This window comes from Anomaloglossus baeobatrachus, chromosome 4 (genome assembly GCF_048569485.1).
Source record: "Anomaloglossus baeobatrachus isolate aAnoBae1 chromosome 4, aAnoBae1.hap1, whole genome shotgun sequence".
NCBI classification, from domain to species: Eukaryota; Metazoa; Chordata; class Amphibia; order Anura; family Aromobatidae; genus Anomaloglossus; species Anomaloglossus baeobatrachus.
Window position 1 is genome coordinate 239,772,495 of NC_134356.1, and position 13,128 is coordinate 239,785,622.

General features: G+C 44.2%; 1 protein-coding gene across 2 annotated transcripts; it reads left to right on the forward strand.

Annotated features, from left to right (window-relative positions):
• Positions 1-219: 219 nt before the first annotated feature.
• On the forward strand, positions 220-7,956 carry AVPR1A (arginine vasopressin receptor 1A). Of its 2 annotated transcripts, none has more exons than XM_075342417.1 (2): positions 220-1,234; positions 5,751-7,956. In XM_075342417.1, the coding sequence occupies exons 1-2, from the start codon at positions 292-294 to the stop codon at positions 6,041-6,043; spliced, it is 1,236 nt and encodes a 411-aa protein (XP_075198532.1). In that variant the 5' UTR covers positions 220-291; the 3' UTR covers positions 6,044-7,956. The 2 variants fall into 2 exon arrangements, with proteins under 2 accessions (XP_075198532.1, XP_075198533.1); XM_075342418.1 differs by lacking the exon at positions 5,751-7,956 and adding an exon at positions 2,517-2,602.
• Positions 7,957-13,128: the final 5,172 nt, after the last annotated feature.

Genomic DNA, 13,128 nt, shown 5'->3' on the forward strand with positions numbered 1-13,128 from the left:
TCTCAGACGGTAAATAAGGAGCAAATCCACATCCACAGCAGATCTCCATACAGCACACTGACATTGGGAGTTGCAAAACTGTAGTGAGGGGTGGCGTGACGCCAGCCAGTGCCTTGTCATGACAGATATCTCAGCCCCCTTAATAAAGAAGGAGGGGGAACTCTATATAAAGACCCCTGGACGTGATCTGTGTGAGTATTGCAGGGCTTCTTGGTTCTCCTGGAGGAAGGGAAGGGTCAGTGCTGCACAGCTTTGCTTGTATCTTATTCAGAGCTCACATACAGAGTTACTATGAGATTCTCTGAGGCTGGAGACTCGGGGAAACCTTCAAGTTTAGGAAATGACAGTGCAATCTCTACTCTGTTCCCCTCGATTTTACCTAATACCAGCAGAATTCCCCCCAACTCATCAGACCTAATGTCTAGAGATGAGGAGCTAGCTAAGGTTGAGATTGCTGTGCTAGCCATCATATTTGTGGCTGCTGTACTAGGTAACTGTAGCGTCCTGCTGGGTCTCTACAAGTCCAAGAAGAAGATGTCTAGGATGCACTTATTTATCAAGCACCTGAGCTTGGCAGATCTAGTGGTGGCTTTCTTCCAGGTTCTTCCACAGTTGTGTTGGGAAGTCACCTACCGCTTCTATGGTCCTGACTTCTTGTGCAGAGTTATTAAGCATCTCCAAGTGTTTGGGATGTTTGCCTCAGCTTATATGCTGGTGGTGATGACTGCTGATCGCTACATTGCTATATGCCACCCACTGAAAACGCTTCAGCAACCTACAAAGAGGTCCTACCTGATGATCAGCGGAGCTTGGATCCTCAGTTTCATCCTCAGTACTCCTCAATATGGGATCTTCTATCTGAAAGAGCTGGGAGATGGAGTTTATGACTGCTGGGCTGACTTTGTCTTGAAGGATGGAGCTAAAGCTTATATCACCTGGATTACTATTAGTATCTTCGTGGTACCAGTGACCATATTGTTAACCTGCTATGGCTTTATCTGCTACAATATCTGGAAGAACATAAAGTGCAAGACAAAGAAAGAAGAGAGTGAAGGCAGAAAGGGTAACAATGGGTTACTCTCCACATCTGTCAGCAGTGTGAGGACCATCTCTAGAGCCAAAATCAGGACGGTAAAAATGACCTTTGTGATTGTGTCAGCCTATATCATTTGCTATAGTCCGTTCTTTGCCATCCAGCTGTGGTCTGTGTATGCAGAGGACACCAACTGGACGGGTAGGTGCAATTTTCCTTCTAATTTCTGTGTTCAGGCTTTGGCTACTGTCCTTTTACTTCTTCAAACAGATCCGTTGTCATATATATTTATAGTAAGAAGAAGATCTCCAGCTTCCAGGGACAGTCAGCAGGTAAGCATAAAAACGTCAATTTTTATGTCATAAATATTTAATAAAATTATGTTAATGCAGCATGTTGGACTAACAGACACAGTTAGTGTAGCAATACTGCGTCAACGAATAAGGCGCTTCTGCCGAAACGCGTAGGATTGCTACACTAACTGTGTCTGTTGGTCCAACATGATGCATTATAATAATTTATTAACTATTTAGTAAATAAAAACTTAAGTTCTTATGTTTACCTGCTGACTGTCCCTGGACGCTAGAGATCTTCTTCTGACTGTTCATATTTCGACCTGGACCAGTGCGGCTCTGTGCGCTGACTGAGGACTTCTTCTGGTGCCTGCTATGGGGGGAGCTGACCGTCTTTCTTTATCTATCTATCTATCTATCTATCTATCTATCCCTCTATCTATCTATCTATCTATCTATCTATCTATCTATCTATCTATCCCCCTCTATCTATCTATCTATCTATCTATCTATCCCCCTCTATCTATCTATCTATCCCTCTATCTATCTATCTATCTATCTATCTATCCCCCTCTATCTATCTATCTATCTATCTATCCCCCTCTATCTATCTATCTATCTATCTATCCCTCTATCTATCTATCTATCTACCTATCTATCTATCTATCTATCTATCTATTTATCTATATATGTATATGTGGGTGAAGTGAAGTGAAACCTCCAAAACAGTAAGTATAAGAGCTGATAGTCATCTATGCTTTAAGATATGTTGAGGTCCACAAGCCTGTTTTACAGATTATATTTTGAGTTTACTTGCCCATTTAATGAACTTTTACTTCTTGTGACACAATCCATCTGTGGTGCTTACAAGATGTAACTTCTTTATACGATAGTCCAAACAATAAAACATTTTGTAAGCACAAAGTATTGTTTTTGGCAGAATTAGAGTTCATCCATTGTAAATTCCTTCAACTGGTTGGATGAACTTTCTGTGTTTAGCTTCTTAGAGTGATGAATGCTTCATCTCTGCGCCAAGAATACTACATATACCATATTTTTTTTTAATTATGTGTCAATTCATTCTATAATAAAATAAACACATTACTTAAAAATGTTTTATTGCAATAATGGCTACTCTAATTGTTTGTTAAACTACATTGGGTTTTCTCTTCAAAAATCTATTATGCTAGGTAGTGCTGGAATCTACTCCATGAACTCTAGGGTTTCTTTCTACACATATAAAAGTAGGAGCATCTGACTAGTGATTTAAGAAAAGGTAACTGATTTTCTTAAATAGGGATGGACATTTTTTGCATGGCATGGCAACTGGATAAGTACAGGACAAGGGTAAAATGTCAATTAATTAGGTGATGCTTATGCATGTTTGTATAATGGGCTCACTTAAAGTGGACCTGTCACCAGGTCAAAGGTAGACAAATAATGCTCGTATTATATTCCCTCTGCTGCTCTAAGTATTGTTTTTTTAATATTCTGCCATATGGTTTATTTTTGTTCAGTGCAAATTTTGATGATCTGTACTAAGGGGGCAGGGCTTACATGATACCTCGGGGAGAATCTTTAGGTTGCACCATTACCGTATTATCCTGTGAATACAGCCTCCTTGGTAAAGACCTTAAGACTTTCAACTAAATACAACTACTCATATCTCTCGAACAGTATGGAATTTACAAGAATATAATACTCAAAAGAGCAACAGAAGTGAAAAAAACCTGTCCACTTTTGACCTCCTGACAGGTGTTTTTTAAGACAAGTACACCTTGCTTTGCCTGAGATCTTTTCAAAGAATTATAAAAATTGTTACTTATTTACTTGCTGATTTTTCAATCTCTATAGAAGGTTAATACAGATTTGCATTGATTTTTTTTCAATAATCTTATAACATACCGTGTGTAGATTGTATTTTTACTGTAAGTTATCATAATACATAAACACCATATTAAATTATCAAAAATATGTCATTACAAAATTAAATCTGCTACATGAGAATGTTACTATGAAATGAGCATGGTATTAATTTACCCTTTATTAACCCAGAGTTTACAGGTTGATCCTAAACATATAAATTAGTGATTAAGCGATCGTGCTCAGCACTGCTCGTTAGGTGATCGAGCATCTAAATATGCAGAGATTGGCTTATAAATAACAGTAATGCCATAGCCAGGTTAGCTACTGGAAATACTGTGATTGGCCAGTTGCATCACAACATTGGGTGTTATATCAGACCTGGGAGTGCAATGCTTAGCACCCTGCAGTTTAGAGGCGAAAAAGAGACTGTGGACAAAAGAGCGCAATAGTGTCTTAAATGGTACACACTGATAAGGAAGATTATGGAAAAACTCACCTATAGGGGTTGTGCTAGTCACAACTCCTATAATAGCATAGTCACAGGGTGAAATAGCTGCAGCCTCGAAGAAATTAACATAAACGGTTATCAGGAAAGATGGGTGTCATACCGCGCTTATCACCAAATCCAGGAGGTAGATAATGTTAATCCATATCTTTTATTCACAAAGAAGATACAGGTCAACACGTTTCAAGGGTCACAGCCACCTTCCTCAGGACATATATCAAATGACACGATAATCCTGTTTGATAATCCTAATTTGATTTTTGTCCTGAGGAAGGGGGCTGTGACCCTTAAAACGCGTTGACCTGTATCTTCTTTGCGAAAAAAAGACATGGATTAATATTATTTGCCTCCTGGATTTGGTGATGAGCGAGGCATGACACCAGTCTTTCCTGATAACCGGTTACACCCTGCAGTTCAGGGAGAGTTGATGTAAGAGGGAGAGCTTAGCTTAGAGCAGGCATATAGACAGGATTTTACACTTGTACCCTTTAGTGCCTTTCATGTAGGGACACTAAAGGGTGTTTTTAGCCTGCTTTAACATAATAAATAAAATATTGTAAAATAGAAAAATGTCATGGGGTCCCTGCTATGTTTGATAACTAGCCAAGGTAAGGTAGACAGCTGAAAGCTGATATTATCAGGCTGTGAAGGTCCATTGTTATTTGGCCCATCCCAGTCTAAAAATAGGAACCTGCAGCCGCCCCAGAATTAGCGCATCCACTAGTTGTGCTGATTCTGGCACTTCATCCTGGGTTTCCAGAAGGTTCAGGTACGGTGGCATTTGGGGTAATATTTTCTTGTGTTGATGTGATCTGTGAATTGTCAACTGTCATCAAGCCCAGGAGTTAGTAATGGAGATAATTGTTTTATATACCCGATTACTAACCGAACAATTGTAAAGTTAAAACACACACACAGAGGAAAAATAGTTTATTTGAATAGAGACTCCCCCACATGATCCCTCATTCACCAATTTATTTTTTTAAAAAAGCCATGAAGATCCGACGTAATCCAGGGTGTAGTGGTACTACCCACGACATTCACAGAACCCGTACTCCAACCTATGGAATCTTGTTTCAAAAACAAGACTCTATCGGTCACTCCCCGTCAACTCCAGACTTGGAGTTTCTGGCGTGGTGAATTCAGTAACTCAATTACTTCACCGCATGTGGAAATGACCTATGAAGTGGAGTTCTCTGAACGAGGCTCCATAGGTTGGAGAACTGATTTGACGTTGTCGTGGAACCAGTATACCATGGATTACATTGGAACTTTTGCTCTCCAATTTATTATTTTAAAAAAAGTCCACTGAGAAAGTGTGGGGAAGCCTTTATTCAAAAAAACTATTTTTTCTGTGTCTGTGTTTTTTTCACTTTATACTTACTGAGTTAGTAATTGGGGTGTCTGCTAGGCACCTTTCCATTACTAATCCCTGGGATTGATGCCAATTGTCATTTCGCAGTTGAAATCAACCCCTCCCCCCCAAATATTATCCAAATTCAAACCACACCATGGTAATTTGGAAGAGCTGGGGTAAAGCGCCACTTAGGGGGCAACTGCGGGCTGGTATTTTAAGGCTGGGAATGGCCAACTGACCATGGACTTTCCCAGCCTGATAATATCAGTCCACTACTGTCTGGTTTATCTTGGTTGGTTATCAAAAATAGGGGGGACCCTACATTATTTTTTTAATTGATTATTTACTTCCCAGCAGCGACCTGGGAGTCCAGGTGTCTTCCCCATGCTGTTCCCATTACATTTGAGTGTTGTTTCCATCTATTTCAGGAATTTTACAGCATCCCCAGTCCACCTAGGGGGTCTGCTGGAAAAATGCTTGAGTTCCCCATAGATATCCATTATACTTTTTACACAAGTCAAGCTTGTCCAAGCATCGGGCCTGCTCAATTCGAGTAACGAGCACTTAAGCAGTTTAATGCTCGCTCTTTACTAAAATAAATGAATAACAACATCACGTCACATAAATGTTTATTTGAAAAATAACCATTGTTGCACATACTATTATTTTAATATGATTATATTTAATTGTTTTTAGAGAATGAAAACATGGCTATCACTGTGTCTGCTTTGTTAGCCAGCTTGAACAGTTGCTGTAACCCCTGGATATATATGTTCTTCAGTGGACACCTACTACAGGATTTCGTCATTAGTATACTATGCTGCAGTAGATTCAAGCAAAATGTAAGCAAAGAAGATTCTGACAGCAGCACAAGACGGCACACCTCCTTTACAAGGATCCAGTCAAGAAGTCCCACCAATAGTATGGACACCTGGAAAGAGTCTCCAAAGTCCTCAAGATCTATTAAATTTTTACCCAAACACACCTGAGATTGGGAAATAGTATCGGCAAACATAAGGCAGTACAAAATAAGGCACTTCAGAAAAAAACTGTTATTTGTGGACAAATATACTTTATTTGATGTATACAATATTATTTCATGCACTGTAAAGTTAATGTGCACATACCCTGTGTAAGATTTGTACTTATGTTCTTAGTACCGAAAAAATTCTCTGCCTATCGTTAAATGTTAGTTGGATTGCAATGTCAAATTAGAGGTAAAATGAATCAGCAATGCAGGTATACAAAGGGTTGCATTAAATTATCAAAAATGTTTTTTTTTTTCCTGCAATAGCACTCCTGTCCATCGCTGCTGTTTGTTATTACAGCTCAAGTGACCGACACTAAGCTGCAATGCCAGACACAGCCGGGGAAGAAGTGTTATAAATGGAAAACAGTGGTCCGCTCACCAGTCACAAAACATCCTATTGTTCTAACAGCTGAGCGGGTTCTGTGATGGTTCTGTGCACAGAAAGCTCCATGTACGCTCAAGGGCTTTATATCCAGCACTAGGGATGAAAGCTAAAAATTCAAAACGTTTATTTAATACATCCTTAAAGTGAACCTCATCCTTAAATGAACTGTGATACTGATTACATTGATATTGTTGGGGATGAATTCCGCTTTGCGGTTCTTCTTTAATAAGCATTTGAAGTTTTGTGGTAATTAGATTTTGGTGCACAGGAGCTGAACTGTATACTTCTACTCCCTGTCTATGATTCCCCAACCCCTCCCCCTGCCTCCGGTCTGTGAATGACCTGTTTCCAGTCTGTAAATGACCTGCTTCCTCTGTTTAAAATTTCAGCAGTGACCTGACATTCACAGACCAGAATCAGGCGGAGGAGCTGGGGAATCATAGACAGGGAGGAGAAGCTCCAGTGTAAAATCCAGCCCCTGTGTACCCAAATCTAATTGTCAGAAGACATCAAATGGTGATTAAAGAAGAACCACAATGCAGATTTTTTCACTAAAGGTATCAAGCTAATCAGTATTAGGCTGGATTCACACAATTGTATGGCATGCAAGTGCATCGGATGTGATATGCTAATGATCCTCGGCTCTCGCTGTGCTGCCAGCGTAAGCCAAGTGTCATGCAACTGGGATTCGATCCTGCTATCAGATCACAGCTGTGGAGGAGGGGGCAGGAGCTGCGGAGGAGGGGGCAGGATCTGCGATGGAGAGGGAGGGATTAATCTCCTCCTCTAGTCCATTGTCAGCTGATGTGATTATCACACTGCATTCGGATGTCATCCGAGTGCAGTCCGATGTGTCACTTGCACCCATAGACTTGTATGGGTGCAAGTGACACGTCTCTTGCTGACAATTGCAGCATGCTGCAACTTTTCGCTCATCCAGAATCTGGATGATTAAAAAGCTGACCAGCTCCCTCATTGAATAACATTGGTCTGAGTGCAATGCGATATTTTGTCACATTACACTCTTCCAAGTAATACGCTCATGTGAGTGTACCCTTACAGTGCAATAACGATATTTTCACATTACAAAAATCACACTCCCAGGTTCTATTTAAAAATATTGTTGGCAGTAGCAGCAATTCCAACGCATTACGAGCAATGTTGCTCTTAGTCATGTTTGAAGAAATGTCGTGTTCTTTCTTGAAAAACAAACCCCGTTTTCTAAAGTCAACTCATTTAAGCTGAAGTCCATCTCTAGTGTAAATACAGTATATATACTAGATATATGTCAATATGGTATCAACATGAATTGTATTTCTTATCAGTTTGTGGTGATAGTTTTTACTGGTAACTTTCAGTATTAGTATATATATATATACATACAGTGCCTTGCTAAAGTATTCGCCTCTCTTGAATTTTTCAACCTTATCCAGGTAAAATATATCTTTGTACCGTGTTAGCCAGTATAGATAAAAAATTGTTTAAAAGAACCGAAGTCCTCAGTGGTTGATACCTTTTAATGGATAACTGAAAAGATGGTAATAATAGCAAGCTTTCGAGACTACTCAGGTCTCTTCATCAGGCATGGTAATACCATGGATACCATGCCTGATGAAGAGACCTGAGTAGTCTCGAAAGCTTGCTATTATTACCATCTTTTCAGTTAGCCATTAAAAGGTATCAACCACTGAGGACTTCGGTTCTTTTAATCAACCTTATCCCACATTTCAGGCTTCAAACATAAAGATAACAATTTTAATATTATGATGAAGAATCAACAACGAGTGGGACACAATTGTGAAGTTGAATGAAATTTATTGCTTATTTTAAACTTTTTAAAAAAATAAATAACAGAAAAGTGGGGCAATATTATTCGTCCCCTTTAAGTTAATACTTTGTAATGACATCTTTTGCTGTGATTACAGCTGCAAGTCGCTTGGGGTATGTGTCTATCAGTTTTGCACATCGAGAGACTGAAATTCTTGCCCATTCTTCCTTTGCAAACAGCTGGAGCTCAGTGAGGATGGATGAAGAGCGTTTGTGAACAGCAGTTTCCAGCTCTTTCCACAGATTCTCGATTGGATTCAGGTCTGGACTATGACGTTTATTTGTGAACCATTCCATTGTAGATTTTGCTTTATGTGTGGGATCATTGTCTTGTTGGAAGACAAATCGTCTGAGTCTCAGGTCTTCTGCAGACTCCAACAGGTTTTCTTCAAGAATGGTCCTATATTTGGCTCCATCCATTTTCCCATCAATTTTAATCATCTTCCCTATCCCTGCTGAAGAAAAGCAGGCCCAAACCATGATGCTGCCACCACCATGTTTGACAGTGGGGAAGGTGTGCTCAGGGTGTTCAGCTGTGTTGCTTTTATGCCAAACATATCGTTTGGCATTGTGCCCAAAAAGTTCAATTTTGGTTTCATCTGACCAGAGCACCTTCTTCCACATGTTTGGTGTGTCTCCCAGGTGGCTTGTGGCAAACTTTAAATGACACCTTTTATGGATATCTTTGAGAAATGGCTTTCTCCTTGCCACTCTTCCATAAAGGCCAGATTTGTGCAGTGTACGACTGATTGTTTTCCTATGGACAAACTCTCCCACCTCAGCTGTAGATCTCTGCAGTTCATCCAGAGTGATTATGAGCCTCTTGGCTGCATCTTTGATCAGTCTTCTCCTTGTTTGAGATGAAAGTTTGGATGGACGGCCGGGTCTTGGTAGATTTGCAGTGGTATGATACTCCTTCCATTTCAATATGATCACTTGCACAGTGCTTCTTGGGATGTTTAAAGTTGTGGAAATCTTTTTGTAACCAAATCCAGCATTAAACTTCTCCACAACAGTATCCCGGACCTGCCTGTTGTGTTCCTTGGTCTTCATGATGCTATCTGCGCTTAAGCTGAGATAGCTGAGACTATCACAGAGCAGGTGCATTTATACGGAGACTAGATTACACACAGGTGGCTTATATTTATCATCATCAGTCATTTAGGACAACGAGATTTTTAATTAACTTCTGGAGTGAGTTTGCTGCACTGAAAGTAAAGGGGCCAAATAATATTGCACACCCCACTTTTCAGTTATTTATTTTTTAAAAAAGTTTAAAATAAGCAATTAACTTTGTTCAACTTCACAATTGTGTCCCACTTGTTGTTGATTCTTCACCATAACAATAAAATATTTATCTTTATATTTGAAGCCTGAAATGTGGGAAAAGGTTGAAAAATTCAAGGGAGCCGAATATTTTCACAAGGCACTGTATATATATATATATATATATATACACTGTATTTTTCGAACTATAAGGCGCACCGGCTTATAAGGCGCATTAGCAATGTGAGCCTGCTAAGGCGCCTAGGTTCATAAATAAGGTGCACCGGATTATAAGCTGCAGCGCATTAAGTTCATGACAGCTGTGAAAAGGCCGAGGTGCAATCCGGAGTTCAGGTGAGAACACCGGCGATCAGCCTGGGATGTCTGCAGCTGTCATGGACTGAACCGCAATCGCCGGGGAATCAATCACTCGGCGCACGCAGTACAGTCTAGGCTGCACTCTGGAGCTCAGGTGAGAGCTCCGAAGTGCAATGCAGGTATCTGAATCCAGGCCTGGCATTACTGGAGATTCCTCCGGTAACCAGTCCGACGCTGCTCTTATGTACAGCATTCTAACATGCTGTGTATAAGAGCGCAGGCCGCACTGTAGAACATAAAAAACACTTTACTCACCTAAACCGGTCGCTCCGGTGCTGGTTGGCCAGATGGGTGGTGCTGTTCTCCGGGACCGGCGCCTCCTCTTTTGGCCATCTTGCTCTTTCTGAAGCCTGTGTGCATGACGCGTCCACGTCATACACACTCACCGGCACTGAGGTCCTGCGCAGGCGCACTTTGATCTGCCCTGCTCAGGGCAGATCAAAGTACAATATTGTAGTGCGCCTGCGCAGGACCTCAGTGCCGGCGAGTGTGTATGACGTGGACGCGTCATGCACACAGGCTTCAGAAGACAGAGGAGCAAGATGGCCGAAAGAGGAGGCGCCGGTCACGGAGAACAGCGAGGCCCATCTGATCAACCAGCACCGGAGCGACCGGTTTAGGTGAGTAAACATGTCTCTTAACAGGAGGCATAATGTTCGCTTGTATTCATATACAAGGCACACCGGACTATAAGGCGCACTTTCGATTTCTGAGAAAATCATAGGCTTTTATGTGCGCTTTATAGTCCGAAAAATACGGTGTGTATATATATATATATATATATATATATATATACTAGAAGGTGGCCCGATTCTACGCATCGGGTATTCTAGAATTTACGTATTGTGTAGTTCATGTGTATGATTTTTGTTATATATATATATATATATAGATGTTGTTGTGTGTAGTTACCAAGTGTTTGTGTAGGGCGCTGTACATGTTCTGGGTGTGATGGGGGGTGAGAGCGGTGTTGTATGTGTGTTGCGTGTGTTGCGTTGTTTGTGGAGCGCTGTGTGTCTGTAGCGTTGTGTGTGTGTTGCGCGGTTTGTGTGTGTGTGGTGTGTTTTGGGGGAGGTATGTTTTGTGCAATGTGTGTGTTGTGCGGTATGTGCGTATATTTGTGTGTGCAGCGTTGTCTGTGTGTGGGTGTCTGTGTAGGGCAGTTGTTTGTGGTTCCCAGTGTGTGTGTGTGGTGTGTTGTGCAGTGCGCGCGCGCGTGTGTGTGTGTTGGGGGGAGGTGTACACTTCCCATCGTGATCCATCCCCCATGCAGCGCACTCCCCATCGTGCTCCATCCCCTATGCTGCGCACCCCCCATCGTGCTCCATCTCCCATCCTGCGCACTCCCAAACGTGCTCCATCCGCCATGCTGCGCACTCCCAAACGTGCTCCATCCGCCATGCTGCGCACTCCCAAACGTGCTCCATCCGCCATGCTGCGCACTCCCCATCGTGCTCCATCCCCCATGCTGCGCACTCCCAAACGTGCTCCATCCGCCATGCTGCGCACTCCCAAACGTGCTCCATCCGCCATGCTGCGCACTCCCAAACGTGCTCCATCCGCCATGCTGCGCACTCCCAAACGTGCTCCATCCGCCATGCTGCGCACTCCCAAACGTGCTCCATCCGCCATACTCCGCACTCCCCATCGTGCTCCATCCCCCATGCAGCGCACTCCCCATCGTGCTCCATCCCCTATGCTGCGCACCCCCCATCATGCTCCATCTCCCATGCTGCGCACTCCCAAACGTGCTCCATCTCCCATCCTGCGCACTCCCAAACGTGCTCCATCCGCCATGCTGCGCACTCCCAAACGTGCTCCATCCGCCATGCTGCGCACTCCCAAACGTGCTCCATCCGCCTTGCTGCGCACTCCCCATCGTGCTCCATCCCCCATGCTGCGCACTCCCAAACGTGCTCCATCCGCCATGCTGCGCACTCCCCATCGTGCTCCATCTCCCATGCTGCGCACTCCCAAACGTGCTCCATCCGCCATACTCCACACTCCCCATCGTGCTCCATCCCCCATGCAGCGCACTCCCCATCGTGCTCCATCCCCTATGCTGTGCACTCCCCATCGTGCTCCATCCCCCATGCAGCGCACTCCCCATCGTGCTCCATCCCCTATGCTACGCACCCCCCATCGTGCTCCATCTCCCATGCTGCGCACTCCCAAATGTGCTCCATCCGCCATGCTGCGCACTCCCAAACGTGCTCCATCCGCCATGCTGCGCACTCCCCATCGTGCTCCATCCGCCATGCTGCGCACTCCCCATCGTGCTCCATCCCCCATGCTGCGCACTCCCAAACGTGCTCCATACGCCATGCTGCGCACTCCCAAACGTGCTCCATCCGCCATGCTGCGCACTCCCCATCGTGCTCCATCCCCCATGCTGCGCACTCCCAAACGTGCTCCATCCGCCATGCTGCACACTCCCCATCGTGCTCCATCTCCCATGCTGCGCACTCCCAAACGTCCTCCATCCGCCATACTCCGCACTCCCCATCGTGCTCCATCCCCCATGCAGCACACTCCCCATCGTGCTCCATTCCCTATGCTGCGCACCCCCCATCGTGCTCCATCTCCCATGCTGCGCACTCCCAAACGTGCTCCATCCGCCATGCTGCGCACTCCCAAACATGGTCCATCCGCCATGCTGCGCATTCCCAAACGTGCTCCATCCGCCATGCTGCGCACTCCCAAACGTGCTCCATCCGCCATGCTGCGCATTCACAAACGTGCTCCATCCGCCATACTCCGCACTCCCCATCGTGCTCCATCTCCCATGCTGCGCACTCCCAAACGTGCTCCATCCGCCATGCTGCGCACTCCCAAACGTGGTCCATCCGCCATGCTGCGCACTCCCAAACGTGCTCCATCCGCCATGCTGCGCACTCCCAAACGTGCTCCATCCGCCATACTCCGCACTCCCCATCGTGCTGCATCCCCCATGCTGCGCACTCCCAAACGTGCTCCATCCGCCATGCTGCGCACTCCCAAATGTGCCCCATCCCCTATGCTGCGCACCCCCCATCGTGCTCCATCTCCCATCCTGCGCACTCCCAAACGTGCTCCATCCGCCATGCTGCGCACTCCCAAACGTGCTCCATCCGCCATGCTGCGCACTCCCCATCGTGCTCCATCCCCCATGCTGCGCACTCCCAAACGTGCTCTATCCGCCATGCTGC